At 34.6% G+C, this 24,993-nt stretch overlaps 2 protein-coding genes across 7 annotated transcripts; one reads left to right on the top strand and one right to left on the bottom strand.

The window, feature by feature from the left end:
* The first annotated feature begins 5,389 nt into the window (after positions 1–5,389).
* Positions 5,390–18,125, top strand: ICS2 (isochorismate synthase 2). 6 transcript variants are annotated; one of them, XR_016056506.1, is made up of 15 exons: positions 5,390–5,510; positions 6,158–6,355; positions 11,133–11,371; positions 12,048–12,165; positions 12,327–12,443; positions 12,553–12,705; positions 12,951–13,038; positions 13,129–13,197; positions 13,609–13,727; positions 13,924–13,981; positions 14,311–14,421; positions 14,760–14,844; positions 17,449–17,546; positions 17,645–17,737; positions 17,851–18,125. XR_016056506.1 is itself a non-coding variant. In XM_006842059.4 (15 exons), exons 1-15 carry the CDS (start codon positions 5,448–5,450, stop codon positions 17,956–17,958), a joined length of 1,704 nt encoding a protein of 567 aa, XP_006842122.1. In that variant the 5' UTR covers positions 5,390–5,447; the 3' UTR covers positions 17,959–18,125. The 6 variants fall into 6 exon arrangements, 1 of the variants encoding a protein (XP_006842122.1); XR_016056507.1 differs by having other exon boundaries at positions 13,613–13,727; XR_016056505.1 differs by having other exon boundaries at positions 13,629–13,727.
* A 1,032-nt stretch (positions 18,126–19,157) lies between these two features.
* LOC18431947 (pectate lyase) lies at positions 19,158–24,733 on the bottom strand. The gene is made up of 6 exons (XM_006842058.4): positions 24,419–24,733; positions 22,421–22,650; positions 21,686–22,104; positions 20,968–21,071; positions 20,534–20,672; positions 19,158–19,623 (listed from the first exon to the last, which is right to left on the bottom strand). Exons 1-6 carry the CDS (start codon positions 24,619–24,621, stop codon positions 19,402–19,404), a joined length of 1,317 nt encoding a protein of 438 aa, XP_006842121.1. The 5' UTR covers positions 24,622–24,733; the 3' UTR covers positions 19,158–19,401.
* Positions 24,734–24,993: the final 260 nt, after the last annotated feature.

The following is a 24,993-nucleotide window of genomic DNA, read 5'->3' on the forward strand; positions in this document are numbered from 1 at the left end:
AAAAAAAAAAAGGATTTCAAGGCTAAAATAATGTTCAAAGTCATTGTTAAGTATTGTTCTTGGAGGCGTATTTTGAGAATACCTATATTTATGACCATTGCAACAGGTGCATGATTTGGTAATACACCAATTTGGTTACTATTAGTAGATAAAATAATTTCTTTCACTTCTGAATCTCAAATTATTCGATTAGGATTAGGAGTAAGTGCACAAAGATTTAAAGTCATTTCTTTAATTTACTCTTTACTTTTAAGTTAATAGCCGTCTTGGTGGTTCGATGTTATCTACCAGATAAAAAACCTGTTTGAGAAGACCATTTAATTCTCCGGAAAGGATAAGTTGAAACCCCTTTATCATAACGTATTATCTAAAATGTTCATTTTTAAGTATTCATAGATTTGAGTTATTTTGTGAGCTACAAATTTCATAATTGATAGTGAAAATTGATATGTCATCGGAGGATTTTCTGTGCGCCAAGTTTTTGGGAGGTGGTTTCGATGTGAGGCTTTATCCATGGATTGTGGGAATTGAGTTGTTTTAAACTTTCGGTGGGAAATGATTTGTTTTGGACTTTTTAAGGCTGCAGTTGTTTCAAATGGGAACAGTTAACTTGTCTTCACTAATTTCGCATAAGAATGGATAGTGGATGTTGGGTTCTACGGGTATCGTACTTCAAATAGTCATGCGGAAGGAAATATGCTCGGATAAATATCTCTCATTCACACAATGACACATAGTTAGAGCTTGCCGCCGTATTTATTGGGAAATTAGTTAAAATACACCTAATATCGTATTAAATAGAGCACAATGGCGGATCAGGATTTGTGTAGTAGTTTTCAATTAGTTGGAAAAAAGTTTTGACGTTGATGATACCTAACGCATTAAATATTTAACATTTTATCCATATTTGTTTTGGATTTAATTTCAAAGTGGCCACAAATTATACATGGTTTTAAGTTGTAATAGTAGAAAAAGTATAAAATGTGAAATAGTTGAAAGTTAGGTATTTTGATAAATGAGCAAGTATACTATGTTCCCCGGGTACATAGTTTACTTCAAGGGTACATAGTTTACTTCCACTCCCTCACTAAGAAGGCTTGGGATAATTTTTTTAATATGAAATTTTTGAAACCATTTAAAAAATACTAGATGATTATTTTAAAAAAAAGAACCTGAAATTTGAGTTTTCTAACACTTGATCTTGCCATTTTAAAATTGGTTGTTCTCTATTCAATCTTGGGACACTTTTTTTATTTTTTGAAGCGTATAGAGAGTATAATTTATTGATGTTAAATTATGAGGAGGTCCTACAATTAATTCTCTTCGATTGAATTGGATATTTCCATCAGGTTAGAGAGAGAGAGAGAGATCTGGAGTCCTTGGCCAATAGGAGAAGGCGATATTTACTGTTGAGGAGTCGAAAACCCCCATTGTGATCCCTCCATAATGCGGAACTCACATAAATGTATGCTAGATTTGCCCCATTTTTCTTTGCAAATCTGTGTATGCTAATTTTACCATCTTATGTGATTGAGATTCACGAGTTATGGCTTGAAATCGCATCATATTGTTTAGGGAAAGGTTTCTATACTTCTCGTTGTGTATATAAGTTCTGTGCTTTCCCATCACACAGAAGCCCTTGAGCAATAAATTTTAGGTACTCTCTTTCTCTTATCTTCATTCTGGCAAAGAATCTCTCTTTCTCTTCCACGAGGAAAACTCCTTGGCGTGTTTGGTTGTGCAAGAGGGGATTGACAAAGCTTCCCCTCTCACAACGTATGGATGAACGGAGCAGCTTTCCAAAATAATGTCAAAATGACATTATCGTGGAAGCCACATGTTCTTTCTTGTAGCTTCTACGGTGGCAGTGGGCCGGGCCAACCTTGGCCCTCCTTGTCCCCATACAGCTTGACCGGGAAAGGACAACGGTTGGACCTCAAATAAATGAACAATAAATAAAAAAAAAAGCAAGAAAAAAGAGGGCTGAACAGGGCTGACATTGGCCAGCCCTTGGTCGCTTTTCACGGCCAAGGCCCTATTTGTTAAGGGCTGGGTATCCCACCTCACAAAAGTCATACCAAAATAAACATGCCATTTAGACTTTTATGTTTTCTTGTTCCTAAGTAAGGGTGCATATCTGAAATTTATTTGGAGATGTAGTTCAAGCCTTATGGTGTATAAAAAATCAAAATTTATCCCTAATTATGAATTTTCCAATTTTTAAAGTTATAAAAATTGAGTAAATCTATAAATACTTTAAAATCTTAAAAATAGACCACTTAGATAACTTCTTAGAAGACGATCTATTTTTAGAGCTTGAAATTCTTTTTTTTTCATATCCACACTTATCGATGTCGAGATGATCAATTGGAGGGCTCTCCAACATTGCAAAACTCTCCTCTAGATGATTTTTTTGTAGTACACCTTACTTCAATAGTAAGGTTGACAGTTATATAAACTTTTTCCAACTTGTTCCAAGACATATATTCTCCCTTAAGTTAAAAACATAAAAATAAAAATAAACAAAAATATAAAAAATAAAAAGAAGTATTTTTAGGAGCGTGGGGGATGTAGCTTCTCCAGCGTACGGATTAATTTCAAAAAAATAAAAAAGAAAAGGAAAGAAAAGAAAATTGATACTCATTTTATACATATTTTATTTAAAAAATTGTATATTATAAGACCATTCATTTTTAAAATAAGAAGGTCACAACTAATCCTAGCTACCAAATGTCAAATGACACAACTTAAAGTATGTAAGGAGTTAGAAAATTTATTTATGAACTTTGAGCCAAATCAACAAACTATTGATCTTACGATTTCAAATCTAATAGCCCCTTGACCTCCTTTTATAAAAGATAAAAGGCGTGGTTTATATAAGGATGAAGCCCTACATAATCAAAATAAGGCATGCCTTCAAATAGTATTGAAAGAAGATGTTTCTGTACTGAAAACCTTTTTGAAGGCCTCAAAATATATTTTGATATCTAATTATAAAATTTAAAGCTTAAAAAATAGTGTTGATCGAGTAGATCTATGAACACTTGAAAATCAACGGTCCAAAAAATGCATTTGAAGATGCACTACTTCCAAGACATGAAATCTATTTTTTTTCATATCCATAGATCTTGAGGTTGAGATAATCGATTTCATGATTTTTGGGGATCGGAACAACCTCTTCTAGTGAATTTTTGAGGTGTGTCTTAATTTGATTGTTTAGGACCTCACCCTTATATAAAAAATTTCCAAAGATAAATGGTTTTATCGTATATACTTCCTTTATTTAATGTAAATGATTTTGAGATTGAATGGAGACCATCCAAATTTATGACGATGAGATCCAAATGTTGAGAGACTAAAACTTCATTTTAGAAAAAAATAGTGATTTTTACAGCAGATCCCAAAATTGTTGTCCCATTAGTTGTTCACCAGCAAGGTCTTTTACCTGATGGAGCAAGTGTACAACATGCTCGCTTGGGACCATACTACGTGGGCGATTCAAGCTTTAACGGATAACAAGGTTGGATATTGCGGATAAGAGGATCACGCTTTTTAAACTCCCACTACGAAATGGGCTATAAGATGTTTTGGATTTTCAGATTTAGCCTCTATGTTATGGAGGCATATTCTATACTTCCGTTACCGCATAGAAAATATACACGTTTCCATCCGGTTGGCTAATTTAGATCAAGTGAGCTAGTGTTTGATTATCAAAGTATTTAATTTTTAGTTTTTAATATAGATTATATTAATATAAATTTTGGTATGTGCCATCATCTCAATGGGTTGTATCTAAAAAAAATTTAAAATAATTTTTGATAAAATATAATGACCAAAATATCTTTTAAAATGTCATGAGGTATTTTGATCATTTTATTTTATTGTTTAATAGACGAGTGAATGCTCAAAATTTATTGTCAAAAATATTATATAAAAAATTAAAAATAAAATAGGAAATCTCAACCATCCATTCAAAATAGAGATAATGAGAAATGTATAAATTTTATGTAGAAGAATTTCATAATAAAATCATAAGGAAATCAAACAAAAATATCTTAGTTTTAGTTTTAAAAGTGAGACACATATGCCGTATCCGTATTATTTTGACACTTACCGAGGAACTTAGCATCTCTACTTTACACAAATCTCAACCAACTTATGTTACGTACATTACACAAAACTCTAATGTATAATGCTTGTCATATTTTTAATTGCATTAAAAATGATAAGATTTTTCAACTATTTTTAAAGCATTTCCTAATTATGACATTTTTATAATATTTTTTAGGATTTTAGTCATGAATATTTTGTTCTAAAAAATAATTATACCAATTTAAATTAAAAGAAAATTATTTCATGTGACCATGGACACACTTCCACATCAACATCCCCTCACTCATCCAACATCCATTTTAACTATGGATGTGGAAAACTTATGGTCCCACAAAAACTTAAAATGAATGGTGTAAAGATATATAAAAAATATAAATTTTTATTTTTATAATTTATTTTCTTTTTATATTCATATTCACCATTGTTGAACACATCCATTCTAGAAAAATTTTATATAATATGTCGACCTTATACAGTAGAAGTAATGCACACATAAAAAACCTGAAAAACATTGTTTGGATGTTTAAAACATTTGAAATAACCATATCTCTACCTTGAGATACATGGATATGGAAAAAAAGAAAAAGAAAGTTAAGTACTAAAAATGATACATCTTGTGTAATACATTATTTCAATTATCTCTTTCAAGTGTTTGTGATCTACTCACATCATTTCTTTTAATTTTGAATTTCATAATTAGATCTGAAATATATTTTCAAGTTGCTTTTAACATTTCATACACAAAAATTACACCTTTCAACAAGGTATGGAGCTGCGATTTATTTGGATTATTTACTGTTAACAACTCATGCAAATCACATCCCTCTTTTTAGGCATTTTAGTGGTTGGAACCGGACTTGAGATTTTGGGTCGAAGCTTGATTTCTAAATATTAAAAGGAAAAAATACAATAAGATCATTTATTTTTGTAACAAGGGTCACAATCATTATTGACCATTGTATTAAAATTGGATAACTTTGGATAAGATTAAGCAAAAATTACAATTTTTTTTTCAAACTATATGTGACGTGCTTATAGTTATTGGTTTTCACATCCGAAGGCTAAAAATAATTGTGACTTTTAAATGCAAAAACGAAAAAAAAAAAAATGGTCTTGTGGTTTCCCATCCCAAAGTAAAAACCTACCATTATTACCTGAGGGGGTGATTATGTAATTTAGCTACGAATTGAGGGTACTATCCCAAAGAGGTGATCATAAATCCGCAATCCTCTTATCTCAAAACTTTTGCACTCAATTTTTCCATTTTCCCGGCAAAAATTCTCGGCTTTCTTGCAGGTACCGAAACTTTCAGTTTTGGTGCCGAAATTTCGGAAATGGCGGTTCGTCTCTCTTATGCTCCATGCCCGAGTGGTTTAACTGCTCTGCGAACTCAAAGAGTAAGGCCACTGTTCCTTTTGCTGTAATTTTTTTCGAGTTTTTTTTCCATCTATTTATATTTTTTGCGTCGATTTTCTCTGTTTTCTTGTATAAATTTTCTCTGTTTTCCAATAATCGTTTCGTTAAGTCTTTCTTTTTTTTAATTTAGGTCTAACTTTTGCTTGAAATTTCAAATTCTGCTGATAATGTTGGTTGAAAAATCAGTTCTTATTTTTTTTCCTTTTTTCCTTTTTTTTTTTCTTTTTTAAGTATTTCTTCATTTCGAGGACAACTTTTACATTTGTGGTACTTTTAAAATTATTAAAATATTATGTCAGTATTTTTGTAGATGTCACATTTGCTTGAATTTTCATTTTTCCAGTGACATTATTTGCTGCAAACATTATTCTTATTTTTCCGAGTTTTCTGTATTTTTCTAATTTATTTGTAGCAATTTTCTAAGATTAATTTTTAATAAATTTGCCTTTTTATCTATTGAATAAAATTCTTATTTTCTGCAAAAATTTTTCTTATTTTCTCCGTATTTTCCTATGATTTTGAGTCAAGCTTGTTGTAATTTCTTCACTTTTTTCTTTTATTTTTTTGCTTGATACTACCAATGTTCCTATTTAATGATTTATTTGTTCCTTTTTTTTTGGTTTCACAGAGGCCTCCGTGTTGCTCTTTGGCTATGAATGGCTCGAAAGCTTCAGGTTCCGATTGTAAATTTCCGGTGGATTTTTGCCGGACTCTTACTTCTCCGGCAGTTTCTTCGCCGGAAAATGCATTGTTGGAGATGAATAAGGCAATTTCAGAGCTTGAATCAAATCCTCCATCTCAAAATTCAGGCATTATCCGGTTAGAGGTAAGGAAAAATCCATTTTACATTACGAAAAAGAGCATGTATACCATGCTCCCTCGGAATCATAGTTTACTTTTACAGTATTTCCTCTTTCAGACTGTGAGGCGACCTTGGGAGAAATTTTTTAATATGACATTTTGGGAACTACTTATAGTTGTTAGATTATTATTCTCAGACAAAAACAAAGAAATATTTTTGAATTTGCTAACAGTTTGATCTCATCAACTAAAACTTGGATGGTCCTAGTGACATTTTTTTTTTTAGCATATGAGGGGTACAATTAGGAATTTTTTTATTTTTATTTAGATTAATCTATGGGTTGAAAAAATTTTGGGCTCCTAAAATTAATTCTAGGTTTTCCTCGAAGGAGTAAATGAACATTCTACTCCTCAATAGTAGAATGTCTTTCGGCTTAACAAAATAACATTAGTAAAAAAGAAATGTTTATTAAAAAATGGGATATAGTATCTAGGGGTGGCAATGGCCCCAGACCTGACCCTACCCGGGACCCAATGGGTATACCCAACACGGGTCGGGTATGGGTCTAGCATTTGGACCCAGTGAGTCGGGTTCGGGTCTAAAACTTGTACCCGAACACTATACCTGACCCATACTCGTAAACTATTAAAGATAAAGTACTTAACTTTAAGCCCTATTCATTTAGGTGTATTAAGGATCATATTAATTAGAACTATTAGTCATCTTTATCTGTTAAACGACAAATTTCACGGTTTGAAATCTAATAAAGGGCAAAAAAAAAAAAAAAAAAAAAAATATGATGATAAAAAAAGGGGCAAAAAAAGAAAAGAAAAAAATATGACGATAAAAAATATGGTTTCAATACTGAAAATTTTGTGATAGCCTTAAATTATATTTTCATCTTTAGTTATAAAATTTAAAGCTTCAAAAATAGTGTAAGTCGAGCCGATCTATGAAAACTTGAAAATCTTGAAAATTGACGGTCCAAAAATGAGTTACAAGATGCACTATTTTTAAAATTTGAAATCCATTTTTTTCTCATGTCCATGCATCTTATTGTCGAGATGATCAATTTAATGATATTTGGGCATCAAAACAACCTCTTCTAGTGAAAGGTTTGAGGTAGGCTCTAATTTGATTGTTTAGAGCCTAAGCTCTATATAAACTTTTCCCTAGAATTAAAGATGCACCTTAAAAATCAATCCTAAAAAGTTATTTAGATGTTGGAAAACTCCTCTAATTGATCATCTTGACATTGAGATGTATGAATATGCAAAGAAAAAAAGATTTCGAGTCCACGAAATAGTGTATCTTGCAACACATTATCTAAACCGTCCATTTTCAAAATTTTCATGTGTTTATAGATCTACTTTATTTGAACAATTTTTAGAGTTTAAAATTTTATAATTTGAGATGAAAATAGATTTTCAAGTCAACCTAAGAATTTGTTATATCAAATTTACATTTATGAAAAAATTTAGATGTTTTAAAATCTGCCGAATGGGTCATATTAATGGGCCGAACCCCGCCTAGCTCAGCCCATTTAAATCCCTAATTTAGATAAAGAGATTTTAATTAAAAAATATTCTATATTTAAAAGTCCGCACCAATAAAATGTATTTTTGGTTACTTAGGTTGAAAAAATGGTCAAAATTAATGTCATTTCTTTAAGTTTACAGGTCTAGAAAACAAATGAGCTAAAGAGGTTTGATCTTTAACCACCTATAACCAGTTTTTGAGTGGTTTGGACATTTTTAAAGACGTTCTCTCCTATTTCAACCTTTCATATCATTATTTGGAAAAAAATTTTATAGGGGAAGTATATAAAAAGGCCATATATTTTAATACAAGGAAGTCATGAGTAGGGCTGGCAACGGGTTGGATATGGGGCAGGCTCGGGCTAGCTTGGATTGGGCTAAGGTGATTGGGCCAAGGAGGCCCTGGCCAAGGACAAGCCTAGCTCTATCAGGGCCGGGTCAGGGCTAGGCTAGTAAAACTCTGAAAAGAACAAAGGAAATTAAGGGCCAGGCCGAGACGGCGCTTGGGTCACATTTTGTGGCTTAGGCCCTAATTTTGCAAGTCCGGAGCAGGCGACCTGGCCCTTTGCCACCCTTAGCCACAATCACTCTTGTCCGTCAGATTTTAACTCAGGAGGTTGTAAGTGTGCTGTTGACTATACTCAAAGTTCAATTTTTTTTTCTTGAACTTCATGACACACCCGTAGCCATTCAATTTGAAATCTAATGGAAGGGAGTGGTTGTGACCTTGTAATAACGATAAATGGTCTCTTACTATACAATCGCTTTTTTAAAATACCTACATCATCATCATCTTCATCTTTCGAGCCGTATCTCAACTATTTGCGTCGGCTACACGATTCTTGGTCTCATTATACAACCCCTTTTTCAAAATACCCCATCATCATCATCATCATCATCATCATCATCATCATCTTCATCTTTCGAGCCGTATCTCAACTATTTGCGTCGGCTACACGATTCTTGGTCTCATAGTATACAACCCTTTTTTCAAAATACCCCATCATCATCATCATCATCATTCGAGCCTTAGTGCATGTTTTCACGTCAATTGATAACCAATTGATGTAAAAATATTTCCACACTTGACCACATATATAAGAGAATTTCCCTTTTCTTCTTTTTCGCTTTTTTTTTTTTATTGTGTAAGATTAGGTTGGCTCTTGCCGGTTAAAAATGATGGAATACTATATTGTTAAATGAACCAATGGCATGTGTGCTGCTCTTGCTACGAGATTTGATGATTTTAAAATATTTTGTTTAGTTAACAGAAATATTAACATATTTTGTTTAATTAACATGACTATCATTAAAATGTCAAACCAATTGAAAAAAAATCAATGGGGTGGTTAAATCTAATTTACAAATAAAGGTTGCTTTTTAAAATTCATTCTACTTAGGTACCTTTTTAATTATTTTTTAAAAAATTGATTAAGCTGGCCTTGTTTCACTTTTGGGACTTATACAGGTGAGGGCATTTGGATACTTTGGCCACTTAATTTACTCAAGCCAAATGACCTAAGCACCTTTGCTCGATTAATGTTTTAAACCTAGAATAAACAATATTTATGTCATTTGACTCGATTAACTTAAGTGCGCCAAATCACCAAAATGCCTCTCTTGTTTTAAGTTCCAAATCTGAAACAAGATTTAAAAAAAAAAAAAAAATGCAGGCAGGACAAGCAAATGGTATTTAGCTTATTTAGCTCAAGTGAATTAAGTGGGCTAAATTACTAACACTTGTTATGGGCTACAAACCTGGAACAATGGCAATTTGGCTGTTTTTTGATAAAATTCTTGAGGAGGTACTTAAATAGAAGGTTTTTTTAAAAAGTAAAATTTTTTATTTCATTTTTAGGTCATTAATGCTGTCTTTAGGTTTTTTACTTTCTATCTCTTTTTTTTTTTTTTAGTTTCCTCAAATTTTTTATTACTTGATTCTCTTGTAGAGATTAGGTACAATATCATTGAAGGGTGTAAATTATCTTACAAAATCAAATAATCAAAAGATCCCATTTATTACTTTTTAAATTTCATTTGCTAAAAGCATCTCTACAAAAAAATTGTTCAAAAGTTTCATAATTACACTTGCTTGAGGTTAAGAATCCTGAGCAACCAGGTACATTTTGACAAATTTTCAATTAAATCACTCAATCTAAGTTGCAAAAGTACCTCTAGTGTTCAGTTTTGGGAAAATGAAACTATAAAATGATTAGAATACCCTTCGTTGTTCAAGGATAACAATGTGGAACCAGGGGTATTTTTGTCATTTGCTAGTTCCATACTCCTAACCTTGAATAACCAAAATTAATGTGGCTAATTATAAAATACCCCTGTTTAGGGTTTCCAATCCCTTAATGGGAATAATTTGGGAAATTTAACAATTTTATGGAGGAGGTACTTTTGAGAAATGAGATCTAAAGTATAAACCCTGCACTTACAAATGAGATCCTTCCCTTTAATGATACTGTAAGATAAGTTTAGCCCTTCAATGATATTTTCCCCAGAAATTTTTGTTTTGGCAAGAAACTAAGTATAATCAGCATACTAAAGCCCTTTCTTAATTTATCTTTAAACTTCTTTCTTTGACCTGCTCCTATTTCTTATTCACCACATACTGTCTTTTCTCTTTAATAGTCAGGCTTGAGATAAAACATAAAAGAGAACTTTTAAATGAGTAACATGATTTTATTTGGCAACTTTGCCACTGGATTTAGACAATAATTCAATTACGCACTATTTTTGCTTTAAAAGTATTTTTATTTTCTTCTGAATTTCTTAATCTTAACTTTCTTCCATGGAAATGTATTTGATTGGTGAACTAAAATTTCCTGTAGTACTTCAACATCTCAGTTGTTTGTCAGATGTTGATAGCGATAAAAGAATTGCAGTAAATGTACTTAAAATGTGCTCATTGTATAGGATCCATCTTCTTATATATCTCCTTTTTATTTTCCTTGAATTCTACTTACAATTTAAGTTGGTGTTTAGCTTCTTGCCATTGTGATTACAGTCTTGTTTTTCAACTTCGATCACCAACATATCCATTCAAGAGAAAAAATACAAATAAGGACAAAATTAAGCCCTCCATTCGGTATTGGAAAACCTCAAATGTGTGTGAGTGTGTCTATAGAGTGGGAACTAGAGGAATAAGGCCCTTGGAGAGCTGATACTCTTTATGTTAGTTAACATCATTAATGTTCAATTCTTAGTTTCTAATGCAGCAGGACCTTCATAAAATTTGTATTTGTCATTGAATGCAGGTTCCAATTCAACAAGAGATACAAGCTATTGGCTGGCTCCATTCTCAATGTCTCCTTTCTTCTTGTTACTTTTCCAGTAGGAATCAAAGGAGTTCTAATGGTGGATCAGATCTCTTTTATGTAAACAATGAAGAATTTGAATCTGAGAAAAGTATTGTGAGCATTGCGGGGATAGGGTCTGCTGTTTTCTTTCAGCAATCCAGTCCATTTGCTTTTGAAGATTGGAGGTGCATAAAGAGGTGAGCAAGTGTCATGAATTGTTTTCCATCTTTGTCCTACTTAATAATCTTATTTTTTTTGGGGGGTAAATCTTACTTGTTGTCTTTTTTTTTTTGGTTTGTTTTTGTGGTGGGGGGGGGGGGGGGAAGGGGGGTGGTTTTGGAGGGGTAAGTCATACTTCAATGATAGTTGGATTGATTTATATGAAGGAAAAGAAGTTGCTGCTTTGGCTGCTTGAGATTCACGAGACAGCACTCATTGTTTGTTATTTGAATTTGTTGTGCTCAATCCTGAGTGATTTTATTTCTGTTTTGTATCATTACTATGGATATTAGGTACTCTGAAAATTCATCGTGGTTGCTGTTTTCAGCCCTGCAATAAAAGTGTGCTTTTCCAATTGTTAATATATTGATGGGTTAGTTTCACTGACAATCATGAAATATAATCACTCTTTTGGTTTTATTTTTATGTTTGTAGTTTTCTTTAGCCATTGCACCAAAAATATTGCGGCCTTGTGATTATGATGGTCTGTTACAATCTTGTCTCTATCATGCTACTTCTTCAACTCTTTGCAATAGTAGCATGTTGTTTTTGTTATGCAGAATGTAGAATATAGTATTTTTGTCCATTCACATATCTTAAGTGGCATTGATACTGTATTGACATGACAGATTGTCTCTAATTTTGCTAGTGAAGGTTCCTTTCTAAGGATTGCCCTTTCATTAGAGCATATGGAGCTATACGATTTGATTCAATGAAAGACATGTCTTTTGAGTGGCGAAGTTTTGGTTCGTACTATTTTGTCATTCCTCAGGTAAATTGGTTATTTTTGTTTTGTGGCTGAGTGGCATTCTGTGTCATGATTCCTTATATTGTCATCACTATTTTGTAATTTGGGCTACTTTGAAATTTCCTTTTAAGTTTTCATCAATGTATAACCAAATACAGTAAGCTGTTGTTTCAAACTAGTAACAGGTTGAGCTTGATGAGCTCCAAGGAAGTTCAATGCTTGCCACAAATATTGCTTGGGACAACACTCTTCGATGGCCATGGGGAAAAGCTATAGATTCGCTTCATAAAACGATGAGTAAGGTTTGGATTTGGATTTCTTTTTTTTTCTCTTTTTTAAAAATCTGTTCTGTTATCAAGGATGCATCTGGACTCACTAGGTGGTCATATTCACATGCTTCATATTATACAGATCTCATCTAATGTCACAAAATTCCAAGGCAAAGTTTCCAGAACAAATGTTCTTAGTAAAAACCATATGCCAGACAAGGCATCTTGGAATGTCGCTGTAAGGAAAGCTCTAAAGATGATAAATGAGGGCTCTAAAGGCTCTGGCATACTTAAGGTACATCACTTTTAAGTTTCGGAAGTCAATGTTGCAACTTATTGCTTTCAAATTTTTGATAAGGGAGCTGGATCTTGTTCTTCTGACTTCAGTTTTCCAAATGCAATATGAGAGTAAGAAAGATTCACAAATGCAATATGAGAATAAATTCGATTGCACATGTACTTGTTTTTTCTTTTGGGGGGAAATTTGATTAGGATAGCCATGGCGATTATTAAACAAGAAATAAACTAAAATCTCTTCAGTATGATGGTTTAGGTTGTGTTGGCACGAAGTAGTAGAATTGTCACAGATGCTGATATTGACCCTATAGCATTGTTAGCTAGCCTACAGGTAATTTTTCGCTTCCTCTTTGTTATTTCACTGTGGTAGCATCTTCATTATTCCGATTATAAAGTTTCTCATTCACCTAATTGCAAATAGGGAGAAGGCGAAAATGCATACCAATTTTTTATTCGACCTCACAACTCACCAGCATTCATTGGCAACACTGTAAGTTGATGAAGATTTTATCCCATACATGCTTATTCCTATGTTTTACTTACCCAAGAAAAACACTGTAAGTTGATTCAGGCATGGCATATTCTGACATTTTTCATATTTGCAATGGAGTAGTTGTATGTTATGCATAATTTTCATATGCTTGTGATATGACCATCACGTTCTCATATTGTTTCTCCCACCTTCAACCACCACCCTGATCAAGAGAAAAAATAATAATATTACTCAATGAGGTCAATGCTGAACCGAATTTGGCATTAAGGCGGAATATAGATTTTGTTATATCTAATTTCCTGCCACAAATTATTACTTTGAAAGGTATATATGTAAAATATGAAAATTTTCATTATAGGGGCTGTTTTAGCTAATTAATATTCATGTTCTATGTATGCCTCGTGATAGCCAGAGCAATTATTTCACAGGAAAAACCTTACTGTCTTCACTGAAGCTATAGCCGGAACACGAGCTAGGGGTAAAACCGTGGGGGAGGACCTTCAAATTGAGCATGAGTTACTTCTAAGGTTTAATATGATTTTCCTGCACTGATACTCGTTTACTTATTATTTCCATGATCTGCATGGTGTGTATCCTTAATTTGGTTAATCCAAGGGATGTGCTTGGTTACCTTTCTACCCTTGAATGCATATTAGATTGGGCTGATGGTATAAATAAATTTAATGAATGTTGGTCTAATTTGCATACTCCATAACATTGCAGTTCCAAAGACCAGCTCGAGTTTTCAATAGTGAGAGAAAGCATTACAAGAAAGATGGAGGTATTGGGATTGATTTCAACTGCTTCCTGAAATAGCAAAATAAAAAGAGGCAAATGTTTTCTTGTTATATCTTTGTTCACAAATGCAATAGGAATGCATACGTTATGTCCCACATTCTAGTTGCTAGGATTCTGATGTCTTTGGCTCAATTCTTTAAGTTGGGGGATCTCTTTCTTGCTTATTCTGGCTATGTTTGCTAAATGTGATCAGTGATTCCTTAATTATTCTGGCCGTTTTTACTAAAAATACTTAAGGACGCTATTATACATTAGGGTCATCCTTTTATTCCAAATACTATTGGCTTCACTAAAAATGATCAATCTTTGCAGCTTATATGTGATGAAGTCATGATAGACCCCAAGAAAGCAATTCTGAAACTACCTAGAGTACAACATTTGTATGCCCGTATGTCTGGCCAATTAAGAAGTGCAGATGATGAGGTATGAGCCTTATTTCTTATAAAATGTACAGGCATAGTGGTTGTTTGTATAATTTACAAAAATCTATAAAAATAAAATGCATTTGATGGGCACTCCAATCAAAACTTGTGGCCATAGTTGTATTAAGAAACTAGGTAATAGTAGCACTGTTTTAGTAGTAATAGTTAAAGATAGCTGAACAGTTTCAAAAAAAAGAAAGAGTACAAGATAGGTCTTTGCTTGAGAAATTTCAGCATGCCTCTCTCTTCTTTGTTGCTAATGTGTTATATGAAACAACTATCAGTTTAAACTTCCTAGGGTTGAAATGTGATAACATCTTGTAACTTTTTCCCTCTCAGTTTCTTGTCTTGTCCTCTTTCCACCCTAGTCCGGCTGTTTGTGGATATCCCACTGAAGAGGCAAAAAATGTAATAGCAACAACAGGTATTTCTCTCATATTTTTTATGCATTTTTGTTGTCTCTTTTTTTGAATATTGTATATATACTCTTCAGTTTAGTCTGTAATGGCAATGGTGTTTCACTCACACGATGATCAACATCGCACACATAACCACACACAAAGATGTTAGAGAGAGAAAATTATGTTGCGCAAGAGAAGACCATAGATGTGGAGATCACACAGAAAAACACCCTGCATTGTCTTAAACCTGTTGGAAATTGATGGGTGAAACAAGGCAGTGAACAAACAATTGAACAAATACTTGGTTACTGGTTTCAAGGTGGAAAGATCTTCCTATCTCAAGGAATAAACAATACATTTTTTGAAGACAATATTTGCTCCCAACTGATAAAAATTAGCATGCATAAAGATTCTCCATGCAAGTTTGTCCTCGGGATACAACAAAATAGAAGATCAAGTACTTATATTACATGTTTAAGTGCACAAGAACAAGAAGATCTATAGAGCACCAGAGTAGCCTTTATTAATAGAAACAGAGCATTGATAGTCCGAAAATTGACACGCATGAATGAGAAGTTTGAGTTAATATATAGAAGAGAGAGTGCCCTTTCAACTTCTTGGAGAATGGTCGGTTATTGCAACTGAAAGTTGAAGAGTTGTGAAATCAATCTTTGATCTTTTGTTCGCATTTGGCCTGTCCATAGCAAAATGAACGTTCGTACTCAAAGTGTTTGGCTGTGGTCAAGAGTTCCTTGCCGCTGTTACAGTGCCTTCGGTCATTATAATACTATTCATGCTACTAAATGGCATTGTGCTGACTTTTTGCGATCAAGACATCTGGCAATTTTGTCAAACATTGGCCATAAAAAATAATGCTCTATCAATGCAGTTTGTTTTTCTTGCTACCAAAAAACACATTACTGGCCTTCTTTGCTTAAGACACAGCACAAAAGTTCTTTGAGTGTGGTCATCCGAGCTGTACTCCTTGGTGACTCAACCTTCTAGCTAAGGTTGCTTCGGTTACTCGATTTGCTTGTGCAATAGTCACCTCTCCGGCATTTAGACAAACATTGTGACCACAACAAAAGATGACAAAACTCAAACATGACCAACATGGGTTCAAGGCATGCGAGTATATGAAGTGCAAAGTGCAAAATGCGCCTCAAGCATCCTGGCACTCATGTACGTGCTCATACTTTGCATGCTCTAGGCCCTCTCTCCCTTTAGCTCCATGAACGTAAGGGTGGATGATGTTCTTCTATATATGCTTTTGGCTTTCTCATTCTAATTCTTAAATGTGGGATAAAAGGTTTACCTCTTTCTCTATGAAACAACTTTTCATAAAACTATGGTTTCCAAAGATTATCATCATCATCGTCAAAACCTTTTCTCAACTAATTGAGGTTGGCTACATGAATCCTGACCCGCCATTCTAGTCTATTAAGGGTTATACTTTTAGTGAGATCATAAGTCCCCATATCTTTTTTCACTACTTCCAACCATGTCCTTTTGGGCCTACTTCTTGATCTTTTTGAGCCCTTCACTTGAACTAGCTCATACCTCCTAACAAGTATTGTATTGGGTTTGCACCACACATGACCAACCCACTTAAGTCTACTCTCTCTCATCTTATCACCTATTGGCGCCACACCTAAATTTTCTGAACGTATTCATTTCGAATTCTATCCCTTCTTGTCTTGCTACTATGGTTTCGAAATATATTATTTTGAAATAACATATATTTGCATAGATGCAAATACTCCTACAACCAAAATAATTATACAAGAATATTTAAGAAACAAAACTTGTCCCTAGCCCTAAGTTTCCTAGACAACCTAATCAGGTTTTTAGCAATCAACTTAAAGTCTCTCTGTATAGATGTCGAAAATTAATTTGACAATATCCTAAATCCACTTCCTTAAAGCTATTCACAATCTATCTAACTTATATTTAAGTTCCCAAGCTACTCTTTATCTTCATATTTCAATCAAATCCCTAAATGACTCACTATTCTGCAGCCCTTTGCTGCACCTTGCAATCCCAGCTCCTCCGGCGTGTGTCAGATTTGTTGATGACTCTCAACCTACATGCTAAAGAAAATGAGAAACGTGGTGCTCTTGTATTGCTGTTCATGTTTGAATAGCTTATGATTATATAATTGATTTTATCATCTTCATTTATCCATTCAACATTATTGAAAGTTAGTAGCTTATATATATGGTGATTATGGTTCCCCTCGAATTTAGGAACATATACATGCTAATGAAAAGTCAGATGCGTGGTACTTAGTCGTTTGTATTCATGCGTCAGTAGTCCTATGATTATAGAATTAATTATGTCATGTTTTTTGATTTAGGAACACTGTGATAAGTTATAGTGATAATGGTTCCCTTGTGATTTTTCTTCCAACTATACTTGTGCTGGTTTTGCTCACTGGTAAAAATCATTATAAATTATACTTGCTGATGAGGAAAATTTTCCATTTAAAATTACATATCCTCGGCATTTGCTTATGATTCCTCTAGTGAAATGGCAGTTGATAACCTCTAAAATTTCTTGTCAAAATGGCTAAGGTTTGCTGCTAAAATTTTCCTCTTCTCAACCTTTCTATGCTATGGTTGGGCCAGAAATGTTTGATAGGGGAATGTATGCTGGTCCCGTTGGTTGGTTTGGAGGAAGAGAAAGTGAGTTTGCCGTTGGTATCAGATCAGCTTTGATAGAGAAGGTAAGTTCAGCTCTTTCACCAATGATTTAAATGTGATATCGAGAGTGAAATTGTAATGTTTGTGATTCTAATGTGTCACTCTTCAATTTCATTTTTAGGGTCTTGGTGCATTAATTTATGCAGGAGCTGGGATAGTAAAAGGTGCTGAACCATCCTCAGAGTGGGAAGAACTTGAGCTGAAGGCTTCTCAGGTTGTCATTTCCCCTTAGGATGCACTGGCATAAATCTCTCTCTCCCTCCAGACTCATATGCATGCCTACGATGATAAACTGATAATAATTTGATGTATCTCTTATTTCTACAGTTTATGAAGATAATAGACCACGACAGGCCTCTGTCTAACTATGTCAAATCAGATTTGTTGGACACAGTCAATTGGAGCCGGTTAGACATCATACGTGCAAAAGAATGAATGATTTGTGCAAACGTTCCAATCCTTCGACATTAGCTGCTTGATTTGAGATTTTAATAAAGATCAATTCATTTCTTGATATTGTCCGATTTAGCTGACTTTATTCTACTTGGTGATCAGCAGGTTAACTCTGCTTCATGAATAAGAAAAGTAGATTGATTTTGTAATTGCAAGTGATTCTAGCCTGGTCTAAGAATGGGGATGACCTTAAACGTTCCCTTAAGCCATCCCATACCTGGGTCAAGAGGCTGGGTTGTGTTAGCCAACATAAAATTTTATCAAAACTTATCATGAATCCTGAATGACGAACTAGGATTCATGTAGCCAATTCCAATTAATTGGAAAAAGGCTATGATGATGATAAATTGATTCTACCCAAGAAGTGTATTAATTTAAACGCTTTATCTTAGTTTTGCTATGTTTTCATTATTAGATCTTTTCAGTGAATATTTTGCATTTCCCTAACCACTCTTCAATAATGAGTCTCTTTATTAGATCTTTTCAGTGAATATTTTGCATTTCCATAACCAGTCTTCAGTAGTGTGAGACTCAGTTGGATTGGAAGGTCTAGATTCCAGAATGTCTCAGATCAATAGGAAAATAAGGGAATTTCCAAGGACAATTGCCTAATTTCATTGTATGAAACTGCATCAATAGGAAGATTGAAAAGTCAGTTTGGGAAACATAGAAATGGCAAAACAAATGCATACAGAGAAACTCTCGAGTCTCCCGCACTTAACTCCATAAAGAGCCTTTCCGAAATTTACCCCCAAAAATGTGTGTGTGTGAGAGAGAGTCTTCATTAGTTTACAGTAGAATTTGTATTTACCAAGGAGGTAGTCCTTCATGCTGATGCTTTGAGAGAGTCTTCACTAGTTTACGCAAGAATTTGTATTTTCAAGGAGATAGTCCTTCATGCTGATGCTTAGAGAGAGAGAGAGTCTTCACTAGTTTACACAAGAATATTTATTTTTCAAGGGGATAGTGATGCTGAGAGAGAGAGAGAGAGAGAGAGAGAGAGAGAGAGAGAATCTTCACTAGTTTACACAAGAATTTGTATTTTTCAAGGAGATAGCCCTTCATGCAGATGCTTAGAGAGAGACTTGGAGAGTCTTCATTAGTTACACAATAATTTGTATTTTTAAGGAGATAGTCCTTCATGCTGCTACAGAGAGAGAGAGAGAGAGAGAGAGAGAGAGTTTTATACATAATATCTCATATATAAGAAATTAGGAAGGGAAGTAGAGTGCAGACACAAAACAAACACTATAAGTAACCAGTACACGCCAGAAATCAATGAAAGAAATGTTTTGCCTTGTACAACAGTCAAATTGCTCTCTTGAGTTCTCATCCCCCTTTTTCTCTCACACACACATCTTTCTTTCTCTTTCTACATCACTTATCCTTTCTCTCTCATCGTCCCTTGTTCAAAACACTAAATTTCTAGCAAGGGGACTTCCTCTTGCACACAAGTGCACCAGCAAAGCGAGTTAGCCTGCCCACAAAAGTTCCTGGTTTTGCAGTGATCTTATCTTGCCTTGTATATTTATCTGTCGAGGGTGGCCCTGATTCCCTGAAAAATGCTCCATTTTTCATCACATCGCCCTCCGATCTCCATGTCCACTGCTTCCATACATCCTCTGATGCGTAGTCCCTCTTGGTCACCTGGTGCAAAACGATGCGGGCTAAGATTAAAAACCAACAAAATTTTAGATCGTTTTTTCGATTTAAAGAACTTGGGTGCCTCTCTCATCATCAGGCTTGTGAGGAAATTTTGAAGGATTATGCATGTGGAATGAATGGTGAAGTTGGATTTCTCTGTCATCATCAGGTTTGAGGAAATGTGAGAAAATAAATGAGTTCGTAATGCATGTCTTTGTGTTTTCTTGGATTTCATATTGGACATAAACAAGAAGCAAAAGAGGAGAGCATCAGGCAAGAAGCAAAAGAGGAGAGCATCAGGCTGGGGTTGTCCAATTATTGAAGTGTTTCCTTGGGCATGCTTCAATACGAGAGAGAGAGAGAGAGAGAGAGAGAGAGAGAGAGAGAGAGGGGGAGAGTTACGTCCTTTGATAGATATAGAGAGAGAGAGTTGAATCGAGAGAGTTACCTCCTTTGATAGATATAGAGAGAGAGAGTTGAATTGAGCGAGAGAGAGTTACCTCCTTTGATAGATATAGAGAGAGATGAATTGAGAGAGAGACCTTTTTGATATATATATATATATTTATTTTTTGAGAGAGATGAATTGTGAGAGAGAGAAAAAGTTACCTCCTTTGATAGATAGAGAGAGAGAGACCTCCTTTGATAGATATATATAGAGAGATGAATTGAGAGAGAGAAAGTTACCTCCTTTGATAGATAGAGAGAGATGAATTGAGAGAGAGAGAGAAAGTTACCTCCTTTGATAGATAGAGAGAGAGATGAATTGAGAGTGAAAGTTACCTCCTTTGATAGATAGAGAGAGAGATGAATTGAGAGAGTGAGAGATACTTCTTTTGACAGAAAAACATAGAGAGAGAGAGAGTTAACTCTTTTGATAAATAGATAGAGAGAGATGAATTGAGAGAGATACCTCCTTTGCATAGTTGGCGGTAGGGGCGATGTAGCGGTTGCCCTGGCTGATGATAGTGGGGTGCTGGCTCCCACCAACGGCGTACATACCCCAGTGAGTGTAGTCATTGTTCACCACATGGAAGAAACCCCATCTGCATCTGTAATCAACCCCAACATTATTTATTCAAACATTTCACACAACTACCTACATACCTAGAGAGAGAAAGAACCCACATCTGTGTAACAAACAATATTCAGCAAAATTATATAACCAAATATCCAGTGAGACAGAGAGAGGACCCATTTCACACATGCTACCATGGTGGTGTTTCTCATTGAACTGAATTGCTTTTTACTCTCTCTTCCTCTCATTGAAACTGACTGAAACTGAATTGGTTTAACCCTCTCTCTCTCTCTTTCTCTCTAAAATGTAAAGTGAATTAGAAGGCAAACCTGGGCATCCTCTGGATGAGTCCTCTTCCGAAGTGGTTGAAGGCAAAAGTGACTTGCATTATTTTGTCATCAGAGAAACTGTCGCTTGCTCCCATCAGCGACACCTGCATCTCATGTTTAACATCTTCACTTCACTTCCATGCATTTAGAGGAATCCCATGCAAAGAGATAGAGAGAGAGAGTCCCATGCATGCATAGAATAGAGAGTGAGAACTCTGTAGAGAGAGATAGAGAGAATATAGAATATAAGGAGAGAGATAGAAAACCATATATGTACATATCTCAAGGGAGAGAGAAAAAAGTAGGGATGGACTCAGGTGTATACGGTGGTGGGTGCCACAACATGTCAAATTCACTTTGCTTTGGCCGATTTTGATTTTTTTAAGTTTAGGTAAAAGCGAAGTGAAATTTGGTGTTATTGCTTTGGTTAGCTTCGGGACGATTCAGCCAAAGTAAAAAAATATCTACATTACAATATCTTTTTTATTTTTATATATTCTATATATGATTCTAATTTATTGTATTAAACTAAAAAAAAAATGAATTTTTTTCCAAATTGGCGGAAGCACCAAATTGCTTTGTTTTTTCCACAAAACTGAAGAAGAATCCGAAACGATTCTGACAACATTGGTCTTGAGTTCTATTTTTACTATAAGTACGGACCCTTTCCCCTCATCAAAAAAAAAAAAAAAAAAGAATATAGAGAGAGGTGTCTCACCTCATTGTGGTTAGTGAAGTGGTTGTTAGAGATGGTTATGGCAGTTGAGCCCATGATAGCATCAATCAAGCCATCCATGCAATTGCTCATGGAGTTGTGATCTATCCATACAAAGGAAGATGCAAATATGGAGATTGCATCCCCATCACTCTTAGTCCTCAGACCATAGTGTTCAGGGGAGTCCCTTATCATGCCCCCATTCCCTGCCTTGATATCATGGATGTGAAGGCCGTGTATGATCACATTTTTCTGGTATTGGATCGTGATCCCTGCTCCATAAGCTATGTGCACATTGGTTCCCCTGCCGTCGATGGTCTTGTGACTGTTCACTAAGAGCTCTTCCGTGAGCCGTATGATCATGTCGTGTTTGAAGGTGATCCATAGGGGCCTGTCCTGGATCACAGCGTGACGGAGTGTACCTGGTTTCGGGTCGGAGACAGAGACAGAGAGAGGGGAGTCAGTGATGGGTAGAAAGAGAAGGATTATTTTGATAGATTGTAGAGTAGAGTGTGTGTTAGGAATTATTGGGTCAACTACTAATTCAAATTGAAATTATTGCGTTTGACTTCCAATGAAATTCAAATTGAAATTATTGCGTTTGACTTCCAATCAAATTCAGTTCAATTTGAATTATAAAGTCATATGCAATAATTTCAATTGAAATAAATGGTTGACCGAATAATTCCTAAGAATAAAAAAAAAGCATATGTTTGAGATAGAGGGAGAGAATCATACCTGGTTTAGGGTCAGTAAGTGACTCGTCGGAGGCGTCAGTGACAACATAGAATCTGCCCTTAAGGCCGCCGGTGGTCTTCCGACCAAACCCAAGGGCACACTTTGCCAACCTCTTGCGGTCGCGGGCCCAATTGCGTTGGCACCGCCAACACCTATCGATCGGGTTGGTAGCCATGCATGCTCCCGTGTACTTGCCCAAGTGCCGGCGGGTGCTGTTGCCCTCTAAGGCCCTGCATTTGCCATTGTCATGGAATGAGAGAGAAACTTAATAGCTATACATTGAGGGTTTGAGGAGAGAGAAAGGAAATAGCTATTAAAGAGTAACTTTTATATATATATATATATATATATATATATAATTCAGATATGTTTGAAGACTAGAGTAGGGCAGTGATCTAATGTAACAGTTATATCGTAATATAATGTAATAATCTTCAAAAACTATATTAAGGCCATTTATTTGATCCAAATTTTAAAATATTCACTCTTTTCATTCTAATGAACCATCATAAAAAAAGAAAAATTTGAAAACGTATCTTAGAAAGTACTTTTTAGCCCGGTTAACATAGGTTGTCTATTTTGGTGAAATGCTTAGATCTAGACCTTATAAAGATTTTTTTTTTTTCAAATTTTTAGATAACTTTATTATCATTAGATTAATAATATTAAAAAACAAAAAAATGATTTTGAATTAAAAAATGCCTCGATCTTGAAATTCATCGAATGGGCGGTCTAGATTCATTGTTGGAGGAACTCATTTTGACCATATAAAGGGTGCAGATTAGTGTTTTTTTTTTAGATTGATTATTAAGATGAAGAGAGTGCTTGTGTAAAATTTTGGATCATACAAATCCTACAAATATGGTTTTTTTAGAAATATGGTTGCATTATACTATGATATATTTATTGCACCAGGTCACTAAATATATGGTTTTTTAAAAATATTTTATACCAAAATTACATGTTATGATAAAATTTGGAGGTGACTTTATAAAAACCACATTCATATATATATATATATATATATATATATATATGAAAGGAGAATTTGCATTATTACCAAGGCACCGTGTGTTCGACTCTCAACCTAGGAAAACAAAGGTGAGAAGGATGAGAGAGAGAGAGATGAAAGAGGCAAAAAGTAAAAACACCGATTAAAAGATCATCGGTTTGGATTGGGAATCATTGATTCTTTATTAGAATCGGCAATTTGATAGTATATATTATATGGCATGTACATGATAATGATGAGTCAAGATGATTGTATTGGCTAGAACATGCATTTGCCAATCATAAGGACAATGGTTCCAACATTATTTTAACGGTTATTTTTTTTTTTTAGATCACCGATCTAAATGAGTATTGGTAGGTGGGCAATCTACTTTCTAATCCATTTTTTAGAACATTATACAAATATTTGTGCGGCACATGGTTAACAAGAGCAAGTGAAAAAGTGGGGGAGAACATTTAGATAGGAATACATTTGAGGCTAGATAAAGAGTAGCATACCACAATATGATGTCTTGAATTCAATTTTTAATACAAAACTCTTTACTAACCACTCAAAACTTATAAAAAACAGAGGGAGTAGAAACATTTGTGCACCATGCAGCTGATGAGCAAGACAAGAGGAGAGAGAGTAAAATCTTTTCATTTCATGATACGGCGTATTATCTTATTGTAGGGTTGTAAAATGGTAAGATATAATTTTTTTTTTTTTATCTCTTATTAATGAAAATAAGGAAGATGACCTTTTTCCTCGCTCATTTACCCAAAAAAAAAGAAAAAACAAAAGAAAAAAAAGCGTAGAATTATTATTGTAGGGTTGTAAAATGGTAAGATACAAAATTTTTTTTTTTTTATCTTTTATTAATGAAAATAAGGAAGATGATCTTTTTCCTCGCTCATTTACCCAAAAAAAAAAGAAAAAAAAAAAGAAAAAAAAGCGTAGAATTATTGTGCACCATGTAGAGAGTGAGAGAGAGAAAGAGAGATTACTTGTGCACCATATGGTTGACATGGTCGGTTACATTGTGAGGTTCATGGACATAAGCCTCCAAAGCAACTTGCCGAGCTATGGCAGACCTGTTTTGCCATGTCTCATCAAAATCAGCAATGTGAGCCTCTGCCTTAGGCACTGTAAAAGAAGAGGAGGCCAAGACAAGGACAACAAAAAGACCAAAAAGCCCCATGAGCCCCATGCCTGGTTGTTTACGGACAGGGGCAAGGTCTGGAAATTCTCCACAGACCGGACCAGACCGAACCGAGACCCGCTTCTCAGTATCGCATCCTTTGCTCGGTTCGCATGGTGTCGGCAAATTATAGAGGAGGGAGGATATATAAGCTTAGAGAGACTCACAGAGAAAGTAGAGGGAGAAAGTGGGTAGAATGGGTCTTTGGGTGATGAAGGGCGACATTGGAGGGGAGCCATGAGAGAGAAACTGATGATGGGTGTTGGTTGGATGGGGAGATGGTTTGGGCATTGGGCAAAACAGACGCCTAACGCTTAGGAAACACATTATTTGGTCTCTCTTTCTCTCTCTACACATGCCTTACAGTTTCTCTCTCTAGAA

This window comes from Amborella trichopoda, chromosome 5 (genome assembly GCF_054954075.1).
Source record: "Amborella trichopoda isolate Santa Cruz 75 chromosome 5, AtrichopodaSantaCruz75HAP2 v2.0, whole genome shotgun sequence".
Classification (NCBI taxonomy): Eukaryota; Viridiplantae; Streptophyta; class Magnoliopsida; order Amborellales; family Amborellaceae; genus Amborella; species Amborella trichopoda.